The sequence below is a fragment of the Mobula hypostoma genome, chromosome 16 (genome assembly GCF_963921235.1).
Source record: "Mobula hypostoma chromosome 16, sMobHyp1.1, whole genome shotgun sequence".
NCBI lineage: Eukaryota > Metazoa > Chordata > Chondrichthyes > Myliobatiformes > Myliobatidae > Mobula > Mobula hypostoma.
This window is the reverse complement of record NC_086112.1, coordinates 51,956,627-51,981,945: the sequence shown is the minus strand read 5'-3', so window position 1 is coordinate 51,981,945 and position 25,319 is coordinate 51,956,627. Positions and strand designations below refer to the sequence as shown.

Below are 25,319 nucleotides of genomic sequence, written 5' to 3'. Positions count from 1 at the left end.
CTGCTTTATTTCAATCCTCTCAAAGAATTTGTGAATGATCTCACCTTGCTCCTGATCAGATAAATATATTTTTTTTTACAGTTGGAGCAATTTGAAGAATGTTCTAGTTAGGAAGCAATATTCAATACATTACATTTTTATTTGCAAAATGCCAGTCCAATGTTGGAAAAAGCTAATATATTAAAAAATTATATTTACTGTTCATTAACCAAGGAAACTGGAGGAAGGGTAGGGGACATTGCATGGATCCTGATTCAGTGAAAAGATTTAAAAAAAAACCCCGAGGTATCAATTCCAGATTAATATGTACGCTTTTGCTGGAAGGTCAGATCAGAGTTAGCTGTCTATGTTTTGGAGCCATATACCAGTTGTGAGTCAGCACCTTCAGAAAAAGAAGTGGAAAACTCGCACAGCTATAAAGAACACAGAGATGTTAGATATTTGAGAGATGTATCAGCCTTTTAATAGCTTTATTCAGTACGAAACAAGTCAAAATTGAGTATAACTTTAATTCTAGATTCAACAACTGTCCTCAAATCTTATTTCAATACAACCTGTCAGAATTATATTCCCACCATCTTCCCGGGTCTGTCTGTTTCATGTACCAGAGACCACTGACTTCACAAAAAGTATTCAGTTAGTGCATTTTAAGACTCAAAACTGAGTTGTAGATTTAGATTTGGTTTATTTTGTGATGCATTTTTACTGAGGAAATTATACAGTACTTCAGATATTAGTCAATACATATGATTGTGTCTGGGTGAAATTCTAATGCAAATTATTTTAATAATTTATAGTTCATAATAGCTATGAAGCATTGACCTACTTTTGAACTCTAAACAATATTGCAATTATTGCTAATGTTTCATGGAGTCTTAAGCTTATATGTTGTGGTACACAGGTTTATAAAATATAATGAAGTGTGAATTCTACCAATATGGTGTTTTGTTTGATTATTGTGATATCAAAAGGGGAAAATAGCCACTTAGTTGTTAAATTTCATAGTGGCACTTAGTTTTTTTTTATATTTAAGTACCTAAATAAGTATAGTTTTGTCATGGATATTGGAAATTCAATAAAAATCAGCTGAAGAACTGTCAAGTTAAATGATCAAGACATACTTCTACACAAGGCTTGGTTATATAGACGAGACTAATGTATGATGTGTTACATATTGTTTGATTTCCTGTTCAGAGGAGCCTTGTGCACTCTTTTGCTCTCCCCTGGGGAAAGATCAACCGATACTGATCTCAGAAAAAGTGCTCGATGGAACGCCATGTGGTCCACATGAAGCAGACATCTGTGCTAATGGCACATGCCAGGTATGTACAATAACATCAGAAAATAGCATCGGTTAAGTTCAATGCTGCAAATAATCATTTGTTACTCTCTTTTGAAATGTGCAGGTAATATTTTAACAGGCATAAACAACTGCAAAGCAGTGTACTTTAAAACATTAATAATTCAAAACTATAGAAACTACAATTCCAGCTGTTTAATATCGATACAGATACAGAATCACAGAACTGGAAGAAAAAAAATAAGTCTTAGTGACACAAGAAAGTTATTTTCTTGGATATTCTGCTGGAGTTTTTTTTTACAACCTTCAGCATTAAAGGGATGCTAGATTATCATCTCTCAATTGAACTGATTTCTTAACACCACATTTCATTGAAGTTGTCAGGATTAGATACTGATACACTCAGGGGAGTTTTGCACTAAAGATCAGAGATGAACTTTTATTTAATTATTTTAACATTGTTCAACAAATTTTAAAGTTGTTCAAGTTTTAATTTCAAATCATAAATAAGGAATAAAGTTTTATTCATAAGGTATTCACTTGACCAGATGTATCCTGGGATATCCACTTTGTTGACTACTTGTTAAAAGGCACAAAGAAAATACAAACCCACATTTTTAGAGTTGTTATGGCGTCATTCAACACTGCCGCTAGCTCTTCAGACCAGTAGGTTCACACTAACCATGAGGCAACCAGTTACACTAATCTCATCTCATTTACTCCCCAACATTGCCATCAACTTCTCCCAGAATTGACCTCTCACCTGCGCACCACAGACAATTTACGGTGAGCATTTCATCTACCAACCCATGTATTTTAGGGATGTAGGAGATCCGTGCACCTCGAGAATATGGAAATTCCACACTGACAGCACCAGAGAAGAGGATTGAAATCAGGTCATTGAAGCAGTGAGGCAGCAGCTTCATAAGCAATACTACTCTGTTATCGCAACTTAGATTTTCCTGCACCGAATATCTTTACAAAAAGAGCAGAAAGGGAGATGCTAATAATTTGACATGCTTAAAGATAAAAAAATCCCTCTTGTTTGACCAGATGTGTCGTATTTATTCAAGAAGGCTACAAGGACAAGGAAGTGAACTACAGGCTGGTGATGGGAAGGTTACTAGAGGGATTCTAACAGACAGGATTTATTTCCATTGGCAAGACAAGGAGTAATGTGGGATAATCTGCATGGTTTTGTTTGAGGGAGATTGTGTCTCACAAATTTGAAGGGGTTTTTGAGAATGTGACCAAGAGGGTTGATGAAGGCAGGGTGGTAGATGTTGTCTCCATGGATTTGGACAAGGTCCTGCATGCTAAGCTGATTTGAAAGATTAGAATTAGTGGGGTCCAGAGTGAAATAGCACAATAGGAGCTAGGAGGCAGATGGTGGTAGTGGGGTGTTGCATTTTCAGATTGGAGATCTGAAAACAGTCCTCCGTCCCATATTGTTTGTTATACATATTAAAAATTGGAAGATAACACTAAGTGGCCTAATCGGTAAGCTTACCGATGACACCCAGACTGGTGGTACGGTGGATAGTGAAGAAGGTTGTTTCACATTTACACTAGAACCCTGATTAACTGGGGACATAAGCAAAGGAAAATAATGGAACTTAACGCAGGCATGTGTAGTTAAACCAGACCTGGATGTTCACAGTGAATGGTAGGGCTCTGGCAAGTGTTACTGAAGAGAAAGACCTCGAAACTTTCCATAATTCCTTGAAAGTGGTGACACAGGTGGACAGAGTGTGGAAGAAGAGGTATCATATGCTTGCCTTCACCAGCTGAGGCACTGAGTATCGGATTTGGAGCACCACCTTACACTCTAGTGCTACAAGGCTGCATCTCTGCCAGTTGCTCAACAGCATTGCCCCTCCTTAAACCAATTATGCAAAGCCTTGTGAAAAACGTAAATAAATACAATTGGAAAAAAAATTAAAGCATGATACCAAAAATTAAACCTTAATCTGGTATAAAGCTAGGATTTGTAGTCATCAAGATACAACATTTTTTTTCCAGCAAAAGACTTATTTATCGGATGTGCAATTCAGAAATTGATCAGAAGTTCACTTATTGTGCATGTCATATGATTAAATTTTAGCACATGTAAACTTTTAAAACAAATATATTAAGGCAAGGAGTCTTCATTCATATAAGTGATGACCTAAAATCAAACCAGATGACTTAAACACAAGTAACAGATCAGTAACTACACTTATGAAGTGCAGATTTTTCGTGAAAATATTCGTATATCATTGGTGCATTTAAATCCAGCCGTACTTTTTAGTGCTATGGATTTCCAAGTGTTTAAAAATGAGCACCTTTGAAGTAAAGTACTGCATTGAATGCTCTTGGACTGTCTGACTAAAAATAGCAGCAGTAGAAGGCGAGTTTGGCAAAGTTTAAAAAATGACAACAATACCACTATAATTTCAATGATAGTGATGTTAAAACTGTTACCAAACAAATTTATGAGGACTTTTTATTGCAAATTACAATAAGTGTCACATGGTAGACATCCCAAATTTTAGCCCTATCTATCGTAAGTACTTTTTCATGATGAACTAACCTCAGGTGTTTACATTATAGGAAAGGTGTAAAGACTACATATACCACAAGAAATTATTCATTTTGCAGATAACCATGATGAAAACCTTATATTGGAAGCAAAATAGTACCATCACTAATACAAGCATGTTTTCAGATAAATTACACAACTACTAAACTCAGGTTCATAACAAAAGAACAACAGATCGTATTTATGGTTTTTATAACAATCATCAATCTTGGCTTTGCTGGGATTCTCTAGTATTACAGCTAGTCAGACTTAGTGTTGGATGAGAGACTCCTCATTTCATAGTATGAAAGGTGTTCTCGCCCTTCAAAATGAAGTTTGAATAACATTTTTAAAATTATTTTACCTTTGTTTGATTTTTATTAAATTAATGACTTGTAAGTAATTTTGTGCTTTAGTGGATTTTATCTTTTTAATCTGTTAACTTGTTTATATTTACATAAATTTTAAGTTTTTAAAGATATTTCAATTTGTTTAAAAAATCTCTCACCCTTAGTATTAGCTAATCCCCATGCCCTGCTTTGATTCCAGTATTTCCTGCTCTGTGTCACTTGAAGCTTCATCTCTTGATCTTTGCTAGGCAGTTCCAGGATCCAGAGACGCAGAAAAATTCCATCGTGCATTTGTGTGAGGCGAATGTGCAGATATGGAGACCAGTGATTTAATTTGCTGGATCCAGGATAATTTCCACCATTGTAGATGACCACTGCGATCACCTTAAAAGCCATAGTGTGATACAGCACAGAACTTAGCCCTCCACTGTCTCAATGCTGACATTCATGTATCTACCTTACCAGTGGTTGTCAAACATTTTTAGATTAGTGCCCCTTTGGCTCACAGACCACATCCCCACGCTCCCTTTCCCGCCATTACATGAAATCTATGAAGAGTTCTGATTTATGATGCACAGTAAAATAGGAGCTGCAAATTCAAAGCAGTGACAAATATTTGGAAAGGTTATTCAAATATATATAAAGCTTCAAATAAAATTATGCCTTTATTTAATGACAGCAAAAACAATTTTCACTAATAATTTTAGAGCACATGTTAGTAGTCAACTGTCCACCATTTCATTGCTTTGTCACCTTTCAGTGAGATGGATGGGCTTGGCACAGTGATAACAGCTTCTCAACTTCAGGCTGAGTGTCACTCAGAAGGAGTCTCAGATCCCCTCACTCAGTAATTTTCAATCTGTCTCATTGCTTTGAAAGATGTTGGGTAACTGCACTGAAACTGCGCTCACTAAATATGATGTTGGATGGACATTTGATAATATCTTGATCTTTCTCCACAGTGCACAATAAAGTCCAAGATTTCTTTCTGCAACTACAAGTTTGATTATTTGAACTTTTACTTCAGCTCAAAGTCATTTTGTAGCAAGATTAGTTCTTCCATCATCCTTCCTGCTAATTCCTCATCATAAGTTTTCAGGAATGGATTTATTACCCAATCTGGAATGTGCATCAAGAGAAATTCCAAAGATCTCTCTTACATGTGTTTATGTAGCGTACTTGAAGGTCATCATCTGGTATTCTTTCTTTCTCTTCCAACTCAGAGAGGCTAGGAAACTCAAAAGTGTTGCAAAAGCCAATGTTGTAAATAGGGTTAATGTGGACAGAAATGTGGTGATTTGACTTTGATAAGATTCATATCATCTCCTTGCAATTGAAGAATGAATTCATTAAACTTTATGAATAATTCTGACAAATAAGCAGTGTCAAGCCTAATATTCTTGAGTTGATTACAGAATGAAGCATTTAAGTCTTCAAAGAATTTTATCGCAGTTTGAAAAAACACTTAAAAGCATCTCCTGGATTTTCCTTTCGAGAGCCACCACACTTCTGTGTGCAACAGAAAGCATTCAAACTGTTCATCATTCTCAAAAAAAAAGTTGAGAATTAAGAACTTGAGACTTGACTTTATTTACTGCTGTGATAACAGTATTTAATGATTTGTGCAGCCGATGACATAGGTTTCTTACAACCAGATGTTGTCTGTGAATTACGCAATGAATGGTAAACATGTTAGGTAGAGCTTTTTTCAAGAAAGTAATAACCTTACTGTGGTATCCTGTCATTGATTTTGCTGGAACTGTTGCACAAGCAAAAATATTGGTGAGCAGAATGTCCTTCTCTTTGAAAACTTGCTCAACAACCTGAAATATTGAATCCCTCTTTGTATCTTTTTCTAGTCCGATTGAAAATAACAAATCTTGAACCATGATTTTGTCTTTTATAAAGCGAACATAACCAAGAAGTAAAAATCCATTGATTGTCAAAGTTGACTCATCCAACTGCAGAGGAAATTCTGTTGTCCTAATTATGTTGCAAAATGTGTTTCTCACATTCTCGGAAATTTCATCTATTCTTCTTTGAACAGAGTTGTTGTTGAGTGGAATCACTTTAATTACTTGGTGTGGTGACTTGTGCAAAATTGTACTCAGAACCTTCCTTACTGCTGGTAGAATCAGTTCTCTCCAATTGTATGGAGCTTTCCAGATTTAGCAATGAGCAATGAAACGTATGAAGCATGTAAGCCATCTCGGTTTTGTTTTGAAGTGCTGGCAAACGTGTTTTGAAGTGTTTCTAATCCTGAAAGCTGTCACAAAGTGCCTGAAAATAAGCCAAGTTCTTATTGCTTTATCAGAGTATTTTCTCTTCAACTGTTCAAAATTGGTTTCATTGCCTCATTTGAAAAAAAACTTTCACACAACATGCAAACTGACTGCTGTTGCTTACCTGGTGCTGGTATAAATCCTTATTTCAGATACTCCACACTACACTATCTATGCTTCATTATTATTCTCGGTTGCTTCTGCCATTTTTGTTAGAAGACATAAGACATGGGACCTGAATTAAGCCACTTGGTCCACCGAGTCTGCTCACAGACAATTTATTAACCCTCTCAAACCCATTTTACTGCCTTCTTCTTGTAATCTTTGATGGTCTGACTGATGAAGAATATATCAATCTCCACTTTAAATATACTCACTACCTTGTCCTCCACAGCCATCCATGGCAGTGAATTTCTCATATCCACCACCCTTTGGCTAAAGAAATTCCTCCTTATCTCTGCTTTAAATGGATGTCCATCTATTCTGAACCTGTGCTCTCTGGTCATAGAGTCACCAACTATAGGAAACATCCCCTTCACATCCACTCTATCTTGGCCTTTAAATATTAGATAAGTTTCAATGAGATCCCCCCCACATTCTTCGAAACTCCAGCAAGCACAGGCCCAAAACCATCAAGTGCTCCTCATACGTTAATTGGTTCATTCCCAGAATCATTCTTGTAAACCTTTTCTGGACCCTCTCCAATACATTCACATCTTTTCTTGGATAAGGAACTGAAAACTGCCCACCATACTCCAAGTACAGTCTAACCAATGCTTTTTAAAACCTCAGCGTCACACCCTTGCTCTTTCCTTCTAGTCCCCTTGAAATGAATGCTAACACTGCATTTGCCTCCCAAGTCCCTTTGCACCTATGGTTTTTGAATTTTCTCCCTGTTTAGAAAATAGTCTATACCTTTATTCCTTCTACCAAATTGTATGAACGTACACTTCCATACACTATATTCTATCTGCCACTGCTTTGCCCAATCTGTCTAAATCCTTCTGCAGTCTCCCTGCTTCCTCAACACTATCTGTCCCTCCACCTATCTTGGGCCTACTTTATCATGTGCCTCCAAGTACCCCTGAAGCCTCATCCTTAATAATGGACCCAACATCTTCCCAACCACTGCTAAGTAGCCTATAATTGCCTCCCTTCTTAAAGAGTGGAGTGTTACGTACAATTTTCTAGTTCTCCAGAACCGTTCCAGAAACTAGTGATTCTTTAAAGATCAATACTGATGTCTCCAGAATCTCTTCAGCTACCTCTTTCAGACTATGGGGTGTAGTCCATCTCGTCCAGGTGACTTATGTGCCTTCAGGTCTTTCAGTTTCCCAAGGACCTTCTCCTTAGTAATAGTGATTACACTCTGTCCCTCATACTCATAAAATTCCGCCATAGTGTCTTCCACAGTGCAGATAACGCAAAATACTTATTAAGTTCTTCATTCATTTCTTTGTCCCATTACTACCTTTGCAGCATCATTTTCAATGGCCCAATATCCATTCTCACCTCTTTTTCACTCTTTATATATCTGAAAAAAATTAATATCCTCTTTAATATTATGGGCATGCTTACCTTCATATTTGATTTTTTTTCTCTATTTACGGTTCTTTTTTAGCTGCATTCAGTTTTTAAAAGCTTCTAACTTTCCACTAGTGTTGTTATATTATATGCCCTCTGCTTTTATGCTGTCTTTGCCTCCCTAGTCAGCCACAGTTGTCTTATCCTCCCTTTAGAATACCTCTTGATCTTTGGGATGTATCTATCCTGTGCCTCCCGAATTTCCCCTGAAAATTCAGCCATTGGTGTTCTGCCATTATTCCTGATAGCTTCCCCTTCCTATCAATTTTGGCCAGCTCCTCTCTCATGCCTCTGTAATTCCTTTTACTCCACTGTAATACTGATACATCTGACTGTAGCTTCTCCCTCTCAATCTGCATGGTGAATTCTATCATATTATAATCACTGTCTGCTTAGGGTTCCGTAACCCAAAGGTCCCTAGTCAAATCTGGTTCATTACACAACACCCAATTCAGAATTCCTTTCCCCTAGTGGGTTCACAGCAAGCTTCTCTAAAAAGCCAGCTGGTAGACATTCTACAAATTCCCTGTCTTGGGATACAGCACCAACTTGATTTTCCCAACCTACCTGCATATTAAAATTCCCCATGACTATCATATCATTGCATGTTTGCCATGCATTTTCTTTTCAGTTGTGATTAATATCCCACATTCTGGCTGCTGTTCGCGGGCCCGTATGTGACTCCCATCAGAGTCTTTACCCTTGCAGTTTCTGAACTCTACCCACAGATTCTGTGTCTTCCAATCCTATGTCACCTCTTTCTGAGGATTTTATTTCATTTTTCAACCAACAAGCAACTCCACCCCCTCTGCCTATATGCCTGTCCCTTTCAATAATGCTAAGTTCTCAACTATGATCTTCGTTCAGCCACATCTCAGTGATAGAATAATGACCATGGTCAATCACCTTTTGTTTACTTCCAATGTCAAGTTCTGTGGTCAATAAAAGGGAAAGTTCTGGCATCATCACAGCTCAGGCAAAACCCGACTCTACCTGCAGGTACAAAAAGTGGAGTAGTGATATCTCGATTGGGCCATATGCTAAAGAAATGCAGTCAAGACCATTTGAAAGGGCAGATTCTAACTTTACCCCACTGAATGTCATATCCTAATTTACATATCCATATCCTAATTCACATATCCATATCCTAATTCACATATCCATATCCTAATTCACATATCCATATCCTAATCCTAATCCTAATACTGTGTGATTAGTGTATGGGAATTGACCTATACTACAGTAGTAAATGGTAATGATCTCACTACAATAACACATTTTTTTCAGTCCAGAATTCTCATGATATGCCAAATACAGAAGTGTCATGTTACTTTTCAACAACTATAATGTGGTTGAGCAAATCCAACAGAACGGTGGGTTAGCAAGAGATGAGGTGATTATGTGGTCGTTGTAATCAATTATGGGGCAATGAGGATCAAATGGTTTTAATAAGTAATCCATTTCTTAAATTAAGCCTGTAATCCCTCAGCAGCCTGCCCTTGCTACCAAGCACCCTCACTTTCCACCCACTGCCCCCAGGACTGTGATATCACCCACTTAGGGAACCATTGATCTATACTAGTCCATTTACCAGCACTTGGTGTGTGGCCGCCTATATCTTGACAATTCAAGTGCCCGTTCCAATGCTTTTTAAGGTTGTGAGAGTACCTGCCTCCACCATCTTCTCAGACAGCATGGCCCAGATTGTAACCACCTTTTGAGTATAAAAATATTTCTCTGCAACTTCTTATCAAGTAGATGTCAGATTATTTATCCAGCAGGCTGCCTGGTTGATCTGTAAAATTAACAGGCAGCTAGCTACATGAGATCTTCTCAGCTAACGTAAAAACCCCAGAGGAAGTCTGCAATTAGCTGGCGCCACCACCTGGATTCTTAACAATGCAGTTTAAAGAACAGAATAGTTGAAAGTTTCACCCAAAAGCCTGACTTAACCCAAAGCAAAAGACTGCTATTGCCACAAATTTGAAGAAAAAATGTGGAGTCACTCTGCAGGTTAGGCAACACCTGTGGAAAGAGAGAAAATGAGATATCATATCATGTTAAATCAGAAGTGGAAATGTTAACTCTATTTCCGCTTCTAGTTGTAAATTAGATGACATAGCTATCTCACAGCTCTAGTGACACCGATTTGATTCAGACCTCGGGTTTGCACATTCTGCCTCTGGTTTCCTAATATCTTCCAGAAATGCACACTGGTTACCCCAACCATGTAGGTGGCTAATGGGTGAATCTGTGGGTCATTAATAGGCGTGGATGCTGCCCGACCTGCTGAGTTCCTCCAGTGTGTTGTGAGTGTTGCTTTGACCCCAGCATCTGCAGAGTATTTTGTGTTTAAGTTGAGGAATAAGATTGATGTGAGCGCAGTGAGGCAATGGACTGTATGACCTTCAGTTGCTTAGAGGTATATCATATCTATATCTTCCAAGAGGGGGGCAGGTGAGGTCTGGGCCTGACGTCCCACTCACCCAGGGAAAGTGAACGCGCAATACATCACCTCTCCTTTCCCGGTGTAGTGATCGCCGCGTGGTCACTGTCCGGCCTGCTAGGCAGGAGGCGAAAACGGCAGGTGGGAGATGCCACTGGAAGCCGCAGTTCTGATCCTGCATGCAGGCGGTTCAGGTGTATGGGTTGTGTGATGTTGACCCCGAAGACGACGATATCATTCGGCAGCACCCTAAACGACCGAGCAGCCTTCTCTAGGGACGACGATCAGAACGACGATCCGCTCCAGTGGCGCATGAACTTCCAAGACTGAATGTCGACATCACTGCTCTCAGTGAAGTCCGCTTCCCAGAGGAAGGCAACCTTCAAGAACATGGCACCGGCTACACCCTCTACTGGTCAGGCAAGCCAGAGACTGAGAGATGCCTTTCTGGTGTTAGCTTTATGGTCAAGAACTCCATTGCCTCCAAACTTGAAAAATTGCCAATGGGTCACTCTGACCGTATAATCTCCATGCGCCTCCCACTTCGAGCCAAGCAGCATGCCACACTCTTCAGCATGTACGCCCCCACTCTTCAAGTGGATCCTGCAGAAAAGGGCAAGTTTTACACTGATCTGCGCAACCTTGTACGGAATGCCCCTGCAGATGACAAGGTCCACATCCTTGGCGACTTCGACGCCAGAGAAGGCCAAGATTCAGAAGCCTGGAAAGGAGTACTTGGCAAACATGACGTTGGAAACTGCAACGACAATGGGCGCCTTCTGTTAGAGTTCTGCACAGAGCAGCAACTCACCATCACTAACACCATTTTCCAGCAGAAAGATAGTCTGAAGACAACCTGGATGCATCCTCGGTCCAAGCACTGGCACCTCATTGACTACATCTTGGTGCACCAGAGAGACCTTTGGGACGTCTTACTCACCCGAGTGATGCCCAGCGCAGAGTGTCATATGGACCATCGTCTTGTCCGCTGCTCAGTCTCCATTTCAAACCCAAGCCAAAGGGAGGAAGCATTCCAAGGAAGAAGTTTCAGTTTGGCAATCTCTAGTCAGCTGAAGTGAAAGCTGACTTCCAGATGAATCTTCAGTCGAGGCTTCAGGATCCCAGTTTCCCCACAGACTCCTCTCCAGAAGTGCTTTGGGAACACCTAAAAACCACCATCCTGCAAACCTCCCGAGGGTTTTCCGCAAAGAAGAACAAGGACTGGCTCGATGAAAACAACCAGGAGATTCAAGAATTGCTGGCGAAGAAGAGATCCGCCCACCAGGCGCTCCTTGCTCAGCCGTCTTGTCCTGATAAGAAAGCAGCCTTCCGCCTTGTATGCAGCAACCTCCAGCGCAAGTTTCGAGAGATTCAGAACGTGTGGTGGACCAACTTCGCAAAGCGAACTTAGCTTTGCACAGACACCGGTGACTACAGAGGCTTTTATGAAGCCCTGAGAGTGGTGTACGGCCTTTCACACCAGGTCCAGAGTCCCTTGCACAGTGCAAACGGTCAGGCGCTCTTCACAGACGAGGCGTCCATCCTGAACCAGTGGTCGAAACATTTCCAGACTCTCTTCCACGCCAACCACATGGTCCAAGACTCAGCAATTCATCGCATCCCACAACAGCCAGAGAAACCAGAACTGGACAAGATTCCAACCCTAGAAGAGACAGTCAAGGCCATAGAGCAGCTGAAAAGTGGCAAGGCAGCGGGAGTTGATGGAATCCCACCTGAGATTTGGAAGCATGGGGGCCCAGCATTACACACCAAACTCCATGAGTTCTTTCAACATACATCAAAGTTGCTGGTGAACGTAGCAGGCCAAGCAGCATCTGTAGGAAGAGGTGCAGTCGACATTTCAGGCCGAGACAAGTCCTGACGAAGGGTCTCGGCCTGAAACGTCGACTGCACCTCTTCCTACAGATGCTGCTTGGCCTGCTGCGTTCACCAGCAACTGTGATGTATGTTGCTTGAATTTCCAGCATCTGCAGAATTCCTGTTGTTTCCATGAGTTCTTTGTCTGCTGCTGGGAGCAAAGTAAACTACCACAGGACCTCCGTGATGCAGTCATCATCGCCCTGTGTATGAACAAGGGGGAAAAATCCGACTGCTCCAACTACCGGGGAATACCTCTGCTTTCTATCGCAGGAAAAATCCTCACAAGAGTACTTCTGAACAGATTGGTGCCCATCATTGCAGAAGAACACCTCCCAGAGAGCCAGTGTGGCTTCAGAGTCAACGGGAGCACCACCGACATGGTATTTGTTCTCAGGCAGCTCCAAGAGAAACGTAGGGAACAGAACAAGGGATTGTACGTGACGTTTGTCGACCTTACCAAAGTGTTTGACACCGTGAGCAGGGAAGGTCTGTGGCACATCATGGAACGACTGGAATGCCCCCCAAAGTTCCTCAGCATGGTCATCCAGCTGCATGAAGATCAGAGTGGCCAAGTCAGACACAACAATGGCCTCTCAGAACCCTTCCCAATAGGCAACGGAGTAAAGCAAGGCTACGTCCTCGCGTCGACTCTCTTCATCATCTTCTTCAGCATGATGCTCGAAAGGGCCACAGTAGACCTTGATGACGAGGACAGTGTCTGCATCCGATACTGCACCGATGGCAGCCTGTTCAACCTGAGGTGACTACAGTCCCACACCAAGACATTGGATCAACTCATCCGAGAGCTACTCTTCGCCGACGATGCTGCCCTTGTTGCCCACACAGAGACAGCCCTGCAGTGTATAACATCCTGTCTTCGCAGAGGCTGCCGAGCTCTTCTGACTGGAAGTCAGCTTGAAGAAGACAGAAGTTCTCCATCAGCCCACACCTCAGGAAGATTACCACCCTCTCCGCATCACCATCGGTGAGGTAGAGCTGAAGACGGTCCACCAGTTCAGCTACCTGAGGTGCACCATCTCGTCAGATGCCAAAATTGACAAAGAGATCGGCAACAGACTGGCAAAGGCAAACAGCGCATTCGGCAGGCTGTACAAAAGAGTGTGGAACAACAAGCGTTTGTAGAAAGCCACAAAGATCAGCGTTTACAGAGCCGTTGTACTGACCACCCTCCTGTATGGCTCTGAGTCATGGGTCACCTACCGTCACCACCTACGACTCGCTGAGCGTTTCCACCAGCGCTACCTCCACACCATCCTCAACACCCACTGGAGTGACTTTGTCACCAACATCGAGGTCCTCGAACAGGCGGAGGTCACCAGCATCAAAGCCATGCTATTGAAGACGCAGCTGCGCTGGGCAGGGCACATTTCCAGGATGGAGGATTATCACCTACCCAAGATTGTGCGGTATGGCGAACTCTCCACTGGCCACCATGACAGAGAGGCACTGAAGAAGAGGTACAAGGACTCTCTGAAGAAATCCCTTGGTGCCTGTCACATTGACCATTGCCAGTGGTCTAATCTAGCCTCCGATTGCGAGGCCTGGTGACACACCATTCACTAGTCTGTCTTCTCCTTCGATAACACACGCAGGGCTGGCATTGAGGACAAAAGGGGAAGGAGGAAGAACTGTGACACAGCAACACCAAACCCAAAACAGAATTTCCCTTGCAGCTGCTGTGGCTGGGCCTGTCTGTCCTGTATTAGCCTCGTGAAGCCTGCAGAAGACGTGGGCAACCCCCTTCCTAAATTTTCGTTCGCGAAGCTAAGCCATGTTCTTCCAAGATGAGTTGGTGTTCTGAGATGATGGGATTTGGTCACTCGCTCACCAGTTTTCCTCTGGGATAACTCCTGCGGGAGGCACAGTGGGGCAACTAGTAAAGATGCTGCCTCATGGATCCAGTGACTGGGTTCACTCCTCTCCTGTAGTGCTACCCATCTCGAGTACTTTCCTAAAAGTACTCACACTCCTATTTAAACATAAAACCACTGCATTGTTTAGCATATTCACCAATCTGCAGCCCTATTCATCCTTGTCACAACCCTTGATTATGTTGGTAGAAAGTTGGGAGGCAGCTGACGACACCGCTGTCGTTGGCCGAATCAGAGATGGTGATGAATCAGCGTATAGGAGTGAGACTGAAAATCTGGCTGAGTGGTGTCACAACAACAACCTCTAACTCAACGTCAACAAGATCAAGGAGCTGATTACTGCCGTCAGGAGGAGGAAACCAGAGGTCCATGAGCCATGCTTCGTCAGAGGATCAGAGGCGCAGAGGGTCAGCAACTTTAAATTCCTCAGTGTTAATATTTCAGAGGACCTGTCCTGGGCCCAGTACGTAAGTGCAATTACGAAGCAAGTACAGCAGTACCTCTACTTCCTTAGGAGTTTGCGAAGATTCGGTATGACATCTAAAATTTTGTCTATAGAGGTGTAATGGAGATTATATTGACTGGTTGCATCACAGCCTGGTATGGAAACACCAATGCCCTTAAATGGAAAGCTTACAAAATGTAGTGGCTATGGCCCAGACCATCACGAGTAAAGCCCACGCCACCATTGAAAACATCTATGTGAGCCCAGTCCATCACAGCTAAAGCCCTCCCCACCAGTGTAACATCTATATGAGCTGTATGAGGTCGTTCTTGTACTGGGCGATTAGGCTACATAAAGAATCAACCTATAGCCGGGGAAGTGATGCCAGCCTCCTGTTAGACTGTTCATGGTAACTTATTTCTTAGTCTTTCTACTTCTCTTGTAATATTTCTATCTGTGCACTTGTATTGCACTGTAATTTCCTTTGGGATCAATAAAATATCTATCTACATGAAACACTGTTTGCATCACAACATAAAGCAGCATTCATCATCAAGAACCACCACCCATCTATGCTCTCTTCTCACTGCTGCCATCAGGAGCCTCAGGACTCACATCACCATGTTCAAGAACAGTTATTACCCCTCAGCCAGTAGGCTCTTGAACCAAAGGGGATAACTTCACTCAACTTCATTTGCCCCATCATTAAAATGTTCCCACAACCTGTGGACTCACATTCAAGAACTCATCATCTCATGTTCTCGATATTTATTACTTATATATTTATTATAATCTCTTTTTTCTTTTTGTATTTGCGTAGTTTGTTGTCTTTTGTACTCTTGTTGAATGCCCAGTGTGTTGTGGTCTTTCATTGATTCTGTTGTGGTTATTATTCTATGGATTTATTAAGTATGCCCGCAAGAGAATGTATATGATGACATATATGTACTTTGATAATGAGTTTTCTTTGAGCTTTGATTTCGACAGTAACTGTAGGATGAGCTCTGTGTTGTATGATATATGGTGTTAGTAGTGTGGACAAGTTTAGATGTTAGAATGCATTGCCATAGGGCTGATTTTTAAGCAGCTGCTAGACCTCTGTTTTTGCTTTTCTATAAACAGTAGATAAAGATGACCTCACCCTTAAATTTTTTCCTGCTTTCATCTAGATGAACATGAAACTTTTAGTTCTACTTTAATTCTAAGTGTATTTGACATTACAGTTGATTTGTAGAAAATTTCAGCGAACAACTGTATTATATTTAGTGCCTCAAACATAATACTAATGTCCCTTTTAACTGAATTCATCTATCAATTTTAAAGACAGCTTCTTTTGTGAGTTTAGAAAAGAACGAGGTATAAAATGGGACATGTCAGGCGCAGAACAAAAAACTCAGGACAGCCCCTTATTTGAGAAAACTCTGAAAGAACAAAAACTAATTGAGAAAATTGCTGAAGTGCCCTTCATTTATTTGGGACACAATGCCACTTAACAAAGGTAGGTGACTTGCTAAACAGTTTTTAAACAATGTCAGTTGCGTGTGTTTGTGTTCAAAAGCAGTGATTTTTGCCACTGATAGTTGGTGAGAAATAAGCAGTAAGACAATTCAGAACTGTTTTGCTCACTGTGGTTTCAAGCATTCAAGCTTAGAGATACCAGCAACGGCCAGGAGTGAAAATGAAATAATTTCACTACTTCACTAAATTAGGAACTACGAGGAATTTGAAGGTATCAACAATCATCTTGAATGTTACAAAGAAAGTGAAGATTTGGAGGATCAAATTGTCAATAGCATTGTATAAAGGCAGGCCATTATCTTCACTAGGTGTCTGTGCTGATTTTGTTCATTTACAGTCAATCAAAAGAGCACGACAATGTACGCTTCATTGATAACTATTAAGAACTAATACGCAGGATATATGGTAATGTAGTACTATCTGTACTGTTCCAGTTTATTCTGTATTTCATTTGCTCAGTCTTTTTTATACCTTTTAAAATATTTTCATGAAACTTCAGCTCATTGGGGCCACCACTTAATTGGGCCAAAATATACTGGTTCCTATGTGTGGAATCCACTGTATTTGTAACTATTAGCAGGTTATATACAACACACACTGTCAAAACTAAAAGGAAGTTCAGTGGGTTGCATCCATTGAATAATTTGGGACAAATATTCCAGATTATCAAATAGACATGTTCATGAATATGGCTGCAAAGAACAGTTTGTTCAAGACTATAATCAATGTCATAAATAGTGAGTTTCAGTAAGAAAGTAAGTAAGGATTTCATAGGTAGCAAATTGGCAGCCCAAACATCCAGGACACCATTAAAAAGGCAACTCGTGTGAGCAGCTCTGACAGAGTTTGGCAGCCAGCAGACTTTGTAAGCTGTAGGAGCTCTAATTGACCTTTGCAGTCTGGGGTCTTCCTGAAACTCTCACCACTAGTTCAAGATCTCTCCCAGTCAGATCCATGTGGCAGCTGCACAACATATTCCAAACTAAATCATGAATTGGCAACACGCAGTTGTCAATGTGAATTAGGAACTGGGATGTCAGAACATTCATGGACAGCAACAGATCTGAATGTTTATCTGCAATCTTAATGAAAGGACGGCCTCCTCATTCCCATAAGAAGAGTTGGACTTTCACATTTAATTTTAATATCACTGATATTTAGAAGAATTTAAAAGCTATAAACATTGAAGTAAATGGAATAAAAGATAATTATTAAGTATTTTTATAACATTTTAAAAGTAAGTTTAACCATAATCAGAATGTAAAAACATTAAAAAGAGCAAAATAATTAAATGAGGTAACCTACCCTCTTCTATGACCTTACATCTTCGCATCGTATTCCTCATTGAAAACAAGGAAGTCATGGACACTGTCCAGGATCTGTGTGGTGATTCAGTTCCAGTAAGACTGGGATACAGTCCCATGCTCCTTATGAAAACCAAAGGCAGAAGTCCTTTTCAAACATGTGTACAGAATACTAGACCTAGTGCCCTCTGACCGGAACTATCTAGTCCATAAGATCATAAAACATAGGAACAGAATTAAACCATTCAGCCCATCAAGTCTGCTCTGGCATTCCATCATGGCTGACCCCGGATCCCACTCGACCTCATACACCTGCCGCTCGCCATATCCTTTGATGCGCTGACCAATCAGGAAATGATCAACATCCACCTTAAGTATACCCACTGACTTGGCCTCTACCACTGTGTGGCAGAGCATTCAATAGATTCACTACTCTCTGGCTAAAAAAAAATCCACCTTACCTCCGTTCTAAAAGATTTCCCCTCAATTCTGAAGCTGTGCCCTCTAGATCTGGATACCCCCACCATATAAACATTCTCTCCACATCCACCCTATCTAGTCCTTTCAACATTCGGTAAGTTTCAATGAGACCACCCCCCCCCCCCCACCACCATATCCTTCTAAATTCCAGTGAGTATAGGCCCAAAGCTGCCAAATGCACCTCATGTGTTAACCCTTTCATTCCCGGAATCATTCTAGTGAACCTCCTCTGGACTCTCTCCTATGACAACACATCCTTTCTGAGAAGGGGTCCCAAAACAGTTGACAATATATCCAATGCGGCCTGAATAGTGTCTTACAAAGGCTCAGCATTATTTGCTTGCCTTTATATTCTATTTCCCTTGAAATAAATGCCAACATTGCAGTTGCCTTCTTCATCACAGACCCAACCTATAAATTAACCTTCTGGGAGTCTTGCACGGAGACTCCCTCTGCACCTCTAAAGTTTGAACCTTCTACACATTTATATAATAGTCTGCACTGTTGTTCCTTTTATCAAAATACATTATGGTACATTTCTCAACATTGTATTCCATCTGCCACTTTTTTGCCCATTCTTCTAATTTGTCTAAGTCCTACTTGAATCGCATTGTTTCCTCAACACTACCTACCCGCCCCCCACCTATCTTCATATCATCCGCTAACTTTGCCACAAAGCCATCAATTCCATTATCCAAATCATTGACAAATAATGTGAAAAGTAGCGGTCCCAATACTGACCCCTGAGGAACACCACTAGTCACTGACAACCAACCAGAAAAGGACCCTTTTATTCCCACTCGCTGCCTCCTGCCTGTCAGCCATTCCACCATCCATGCCAGTATCTTTCCTGTAAAGCCATAGGATTTTATCTTGTTAACAGCCTCATGTGTGGCACCTTATCAAACACCTTCTGAAAATCCAAGTAAATGACATCCACTGCCTCTCCTTTGTCCACCCTGCTTGTTACTTCCTCAAAGAACTCTAACCGATTTGTCAGACAAGATTTCCCTTCATAGAAACCACGCTAACTGACTTACTGACTTATTTTATCATTGGTTTCCAAGTACCCTGAAACCTCATCCTTAGAAATAGACACTAATACTTCCACAACCACTGTGTTTAGGCTAACTGGCCTATAATTTCCTTTCTTTTGTCTTCCTCCCTTCTTAAGGAGTGGAGTGACATTTGCAATGTTCCAGTCCTCCAGGACCATGCCAGAATCAAATGATCTTGAAAGATTATGACAATGCATCCATTATCTCTTCAACAACCTCTTTATCTCAAGATTCTGGGATGTAGTCCATCGGGCCCATGTGACTTATCCTTTTAGGTTGTCCAGGACTTTTTCCTTTGTAATAGTAATAGAACTCATTCCAGCCCCTGACATGCATGGACCTCCAGCACACTGTTAGTGTCTTCCACAGTGAAGACAGGTGCAAAGTACCCATTAAGTTCATCTGCCATTTCTTTGTCCCCCATTACTAATAGGTACCAGCATCATTTTCCAGTAGTCCAATATCAACACTCACCTCTTTTGGTCCATCAAATCTATTTCTTTCTCTCCCTATCGTACCTATTAGCTATTTCCAAAATTTTCTATTTTTAGTTAAGATTTTTAACTTCTCATTTCTAATGGATTGAAGTTGTTCTATAGTGTGCATTCACTATTGACTTAATGTTTGTGATTATGCAAATTGATCTGAACAAAGACTTGAAGCATTTTAAGAAAAACTACCATATCATTATAAGTGCATTTTTATGGACAAACTGCCGCAGCACACAAAACTAGAACTGCTTACAAGGTACAAAGCTCCCCTTTTCTTTCCTTGTATAAAATGTCTACATTCTATGATAGATCAGTACTATTTAATTTGTGATTTTGAAGCCGCAAGTACCTTAATTGAATCTTGATAAGTTTTACATCATGAATTAGTTGTGATGCAAGTAATCTTGTCATTAAGTTTTCACAAATTCGTCTTATCCTTGCAGATAGCTACCAGTAGAAGGTTATAAAAAATGTGCCTGCAACTAGTTTGGAATATGTTCTGGAACTGAGTTTTAAATAGTTCAGGGGCCATGTTTAGCCATTTGTCAGGTCAGCTTGCTGCCAAGAGAGCTAGATATCCCACAGCTTGCAGGTTTGAATAGTTCCAGTTTCTAGCCACAGTAAGTGTGCCTGATCTGAAACATCCGCTGCATGGCAGCTATACACACTCATAGGGAAGGATCCAAGCATAAACCCCAAGGGAAGATCCAGAGCTGGAGTCCCTAAGGCAGTCCTACGTTGAGTTCAATGTTGACTAGCAAACCCTGCGATAGCACTGGTGCCAGACTTTAGCAGTCTCTACCGTTCCTTTGGACTCATCAGCTGCATGGAGAGGGGGAGCCTGCTGCAATAGCAACAGCTTGCTCTCCATATTGCACTGCCCTGGCCTGCGTATCGACTACATAGATAGCTAGGACTCAACATCCATGGTCAAACTCGACCAAAGGAAGACCTCCATCAAAGTGTATCGTGCAATGCTTACCGTAACAAATCTTGGCAGAACTCCCATGGAAATTGTTCGAGTCTGACCATATTTTCTATGCCCTATATGTTCAAGAAGGAACTGGCAGGTAAGACATCCCTTTTCCTAGACCCAATGCATAATTCCTGAGCCTTTTTAAGTTTTCACAGCAAAAGGATTATGGCGTGAGGTACAATGGCAAATTTGAAGTTCTCAGAGATTCAGATAGCCAAAAGAATAGTCCTACATCTTCTAAAGCTGTACTGAATTTATCACTGAGCACTCTGATACATCTTCCTGTTCAATTGAAGTCTCACTGTTCAGGAATGATTTACTCTAGCAATAGCTAGCTCTGCCCACTAGGAGTGAATCCTGTAAAACTGGATTTTAACCGGGACTGTACTTGACTACAACAGGAAGGGAGGGACAAGAATCAAACCAAGTCAGGAAGTTGCAGCTGGTTTTAGGTATGAGAATAACCTGCCTAATTCCTGAGCCCTTTTAATTTTCCACAGCTAGCATTTTTGCTATGAAAACTTAAAAGGACTCAGGAATTATGCAATGGGTCTGGGAAAAGAGATGTCTTGCTTCCTAGTTCCTTCTTGAGCATATAGGACATAGAAAATATGGTCAAATTAGAACAATTTCCATATGAGCTCTGCCCAGATTTGTTACAGTGAGTATTGTATGATACATTTTGGATGAAAGTCTTCATTTGGTCGATGTTTTTTTTAGATTATGAGGACACTCAGTCCTTGTTTATTGTCATTTAGAAATGCATGCATTAAAAAATGATACAATGTTCCTCCAGAGAGCTATCACGGGACAAACCAGGACTAAAACTGACAAAACAACATAATTATAACATATAGTTACAACAGTGCAAAGCAATACCATAATTTGATCAAGAGTAGACCATGGGCACAGTAAAAAAAGAAGTCTCAAGTCCCAATAGCCCCATTAGCTCACGCAGACAGTAGAAGGGAGAAACTCTCCCTGCCATGAACTCCAAGTGCCGCAGACTTGCCAATACATTGGAAGCACCCGACCACAGCGGACTCTGAGTCTGTCCGAAAACTTCGAGTTTGACCATGGATGTTGAGGAAATTTGCTCATATCCAAGTGATTTGAGGAAAATCGCTGAGATTCATATAACTCCAAGGAATTCATTTTTTCTGGGCCTTAAGGTGGCTGAGCAAAATTGAGCTATTTGGCCCTACTGGTACCACAAGAAAAGTAAAATAATGTTTAGGTGAATTACTTTGTCTGCTGCTCTTCCTGTTGCCAATGACAAGGATTGTAATCGGGATCCAGTTTTGATATATTTAAAGAGGAAGATTCTATTATAGCAAATGTTTTTCCTTCTGACTGAAAATGTTAAGTTAAAAGGGAAAACTAAAGGAGAGAATTGGGACCTCGGTGGGTAGATCTCCAAGGTAATTGTAGCCAGATGCTTGATCACTGAGTATGGTTATGTTCAGTCCAGAGCTTCTCTGGAGATATACAAACAATATTACAAAGGACATACAGTAAAGTGTGATATAAACAGTAATGTGTCACAAGGGGATAACTATCTGTCATTCAACAAGAAAATGCTTTTTTTTGGCAGAAACTTGGTTGTGATGATATACTAGGATCCTCTGCCAGAGAAGATCATTGCGGAGTTTGTAATGGGAACGGAAGATCATGTAAAGTCATCAAAGGAGATTTCAATCACACCAGAGGGGCAGGCAAGTTGGCTTATTTCTGTGAACATTAAATATTTCTGGTCTATAGAGTCTTTTCTGATGTGAATTACCATCACGTAGAAGACTTCAATGTATTAGGTGTCTCAGCCCAAAAATGTTCCCCAACCATGTCCCCTGGTTCAAGATTCCTTAGTTAGGGGAAACATCCACCTTGTTCTGCCTGTCAAGGCATTTAAGACTTTTGTAACTTGTGATGTAACTAAGTAGGGTCATCGAGCAATACAGCACAGATACAGTTCCATTGCCCCAATGAGTCCATGCTGCCACATTGTGTACCTAGTTAGTCCCAGTTTCCTGAATTTGAACCCATATCCTTCCAGCCCCCTCCCCTCTATGTGTCTATCCTAAGTGCTTCTTAAATGATACCCTTGCACCTGGATCAACCACTTCCTCTGTCAGTTCATTCCTTTTACTCACCACCCTCTGTGGAAAAAGTTGCTCCTCAGATCCTTTTAGATCTTTCTCCTTTCAACCTAATTCAATGCCCCCTAGTTTGGACTCCATTACATCAAGGAACTATTAATCTGTCTTTGTAAGGTCGCCCCTCATTCTCCGTCATTCCAAGGAATGAGGACATGGCCTGATCAACCTTTCCCTATAGTTCAGGCCCTCCAATCCTAGTAAAATCCTTGTCAATTTTTACGGTGCTTTTTCCAGTTCATTTATTTATTTAGAGCTATAGCACAGAACAGGCCCTTTCAGCCGCATTGCTGAGCCACCCACCTGCCCTAATTACCCCACCTATTTAACCCCAGCCGAATCACTGGACAACGTATAATGACCAGTTAACCTACTAACCGGAACGCCCTTGAACTGTGAGAGGAAATGAGAGCAACCAGAGGAAACCCACATGCACATGGGAAGGAAGGTACAAACTTGGTTACAGAGGACGCCGGCACTGAAGTTCAAACTCCGAAGCCCCGAGCTATAATAGCGTCACACTAAACGCTACGGTACCATGGTGCCCCAACCACATCTTTTCTGTAACACGGTGACCAAAACTGTACACAGTGCTCCAAGAGTGGCTTCACCACCAATCTATACAATTGCAACATTGCGTCCCAACTCCTATACTCAATGTCCTGACTAAAGAAGTCCAGTTTGTTAAAAATCTTTCTCCCCACCCTGTCTACCTGTGATACAGCTTTGAACAAATTATGCACGTGTACTCGTAGGACCCTCTGTTCCACTATATTACCCAGTGCCCTACCAGTCATAGTGTGTCCTTTCACATTTCAATACAGATGAGTATGAAGTCACATCATGTTTATCTGTATTGAGATCCATTTGCTATTCCTCAGCCCATTTCCCTAACCGATCAAGATCCCCTGTAATCTATGATAACCTTCTTCATTATCAATAACACCTCCTAATTTTGTGTCATCTGCAAGCTTGCTAATCCAGCCTTGTACACTTGCATTCAAATCATTTATATAAATAATGAAAACAAGTGTCCTAAAGCCAACCCTTGTGGCACACCACTCGTCTCTCCTGAAATCCATAAAATTAATACAGTCCCAGTCAGTTCGCTCTCTTCTCATGAGCATCCCGAAAAGCAGTCTGTGTTATCAGTCTTTTAGGCTCATCACATCTTTCATTCTAGTCCATCGCGATTGAGCATTGCTTCAGGAGGACTAACAGAGTCATGAAGTTTACCCATTAGCCTGGGCCATTCTCCTTGTTCCCTTCTGCCTTCTGGAACAAGGAGCTTAAAAGCCCAAATGACCAGACTCAAGAACACCTTCTTGCCGATTGTGGTGAGACTTTTGAACCAATCACCTCATTCACAAGCCACTTTCTTGTGGTGCTGCCCTATTCTCAGACTTTGAATTCTATCTCTGTAGGTTATTTCATTATTGCCACTTTAGCATTTGTTTCTGTTGTTGCTCAGACTGCGCTCCTTTCTGTGCTTCTGCACATGTTGTATTTATTACTACAGTGTGTACTCCCTACTCTATGAACATCATGAGGGCAAGGATTTCATTAGTCTGCGTGACAGTAAACTAATCTGAATCACAATCTTGGGTAGGGAAACAAAACACAATAGTTAAGGGCTTTACCAGCAGCTAAACTGAGGCGAGGCAAAAGACTAACCAGTGTTAATGAAGGGAAAGAAGAAAATCTCAGCAACAGGGAGATACTAAAGGCTCAGCTCAGAGTCTCTTTCAGCTTGAGATTGTAACCAGAAGAGTTTCAATGGTCATGGAACATAATATTTGGTGGGAGCAGGCAATGGTGTCGAGTCATTTCAATGTTTAATCAGGAGGATATAATTACTCTGTGACATGAAAAATGTACATTCTATCAATGAGAACATTAGTTATCTTCTATAGTAGCTCAAATAAGAGCTGCCATTAGGTTATTAATTTGTCAATTTAGAGCTGATCGACTGACATGAAGCTCTTAAACCCAGCCCATGTTTTGCATTTATTTGTCTTACACATAATTGTGAAGGTCATCTGCTTCACTGATGTTCAACTCTGGAAGCATGAGTACTTTAAATGAAAGTAACTATGTCATCTAACTGGAATAACTATAGATTGCAAGTTTCACCAGTGGAATTGCTGACAATAACAATTAACAATGAATTAAGTGAAGTGGCATTTCACTTTCAAAACAATATTTTCAAAGTAAGCTTTCATCATCCTGCTTATAGTATCCTGGTAACTGAGCTTGATACCTTTATAACTGATGCATTACCTGTGATTGAAAATCTGAAAATAAGCTTGAGAAACTGAACATCAGCTAATTAACCAAGACCAGAAAGTACAAATATGGCCATTATGCTGTTTTTTGGAATGCAATATAACAGTTAAAGAACTTTCCATACAGTTTCAAAGCATTACACTCTTAAAACTGTAAATCAGTTTTGATCTGCAATTATTCGTCAACAACTTTAAATCAGGTTCCCTGAGAACACTTTGCTTAATAACTAACCAAAACTCTTTGCTTCATGTCTCACTTTCCAATTATGTTTCTTTTATAAAATGAAAGCCCCTTATGTCTTTTATCTGATACA

At 40.9% G+C, this 25,319-nt stretch overlaps 1 protein-coding gene across 2 annotated transcripts in view; it reads left to right on the top strand.

Moving 5' to 3' along the window:
* Positions 1–25,319, top strand: part of LOC134357401 (A disintegrin and metalloproteinase with thrombospondin motifs 19-like) — a 381,779-nt gene that overhangs the window by 255,341 nt on the left and 101,119 nt on the right. For both annotated transcript variants that reach the window (XM_063068949.1, XM_063068950.1), the window contains exons 14-15: positions 1,195–1,322; positions 22,162–22,282. In XM_063068949.1, coding sequence (XP_062925019.1) covers positions 1,195–1,322; positions 22,162–22,282 — 249 coding nt within the window. The remainder of the gene's footprint in view (positions 1–1,194; positions 1,323–22,161; positions 22,283–25,319) is intronic.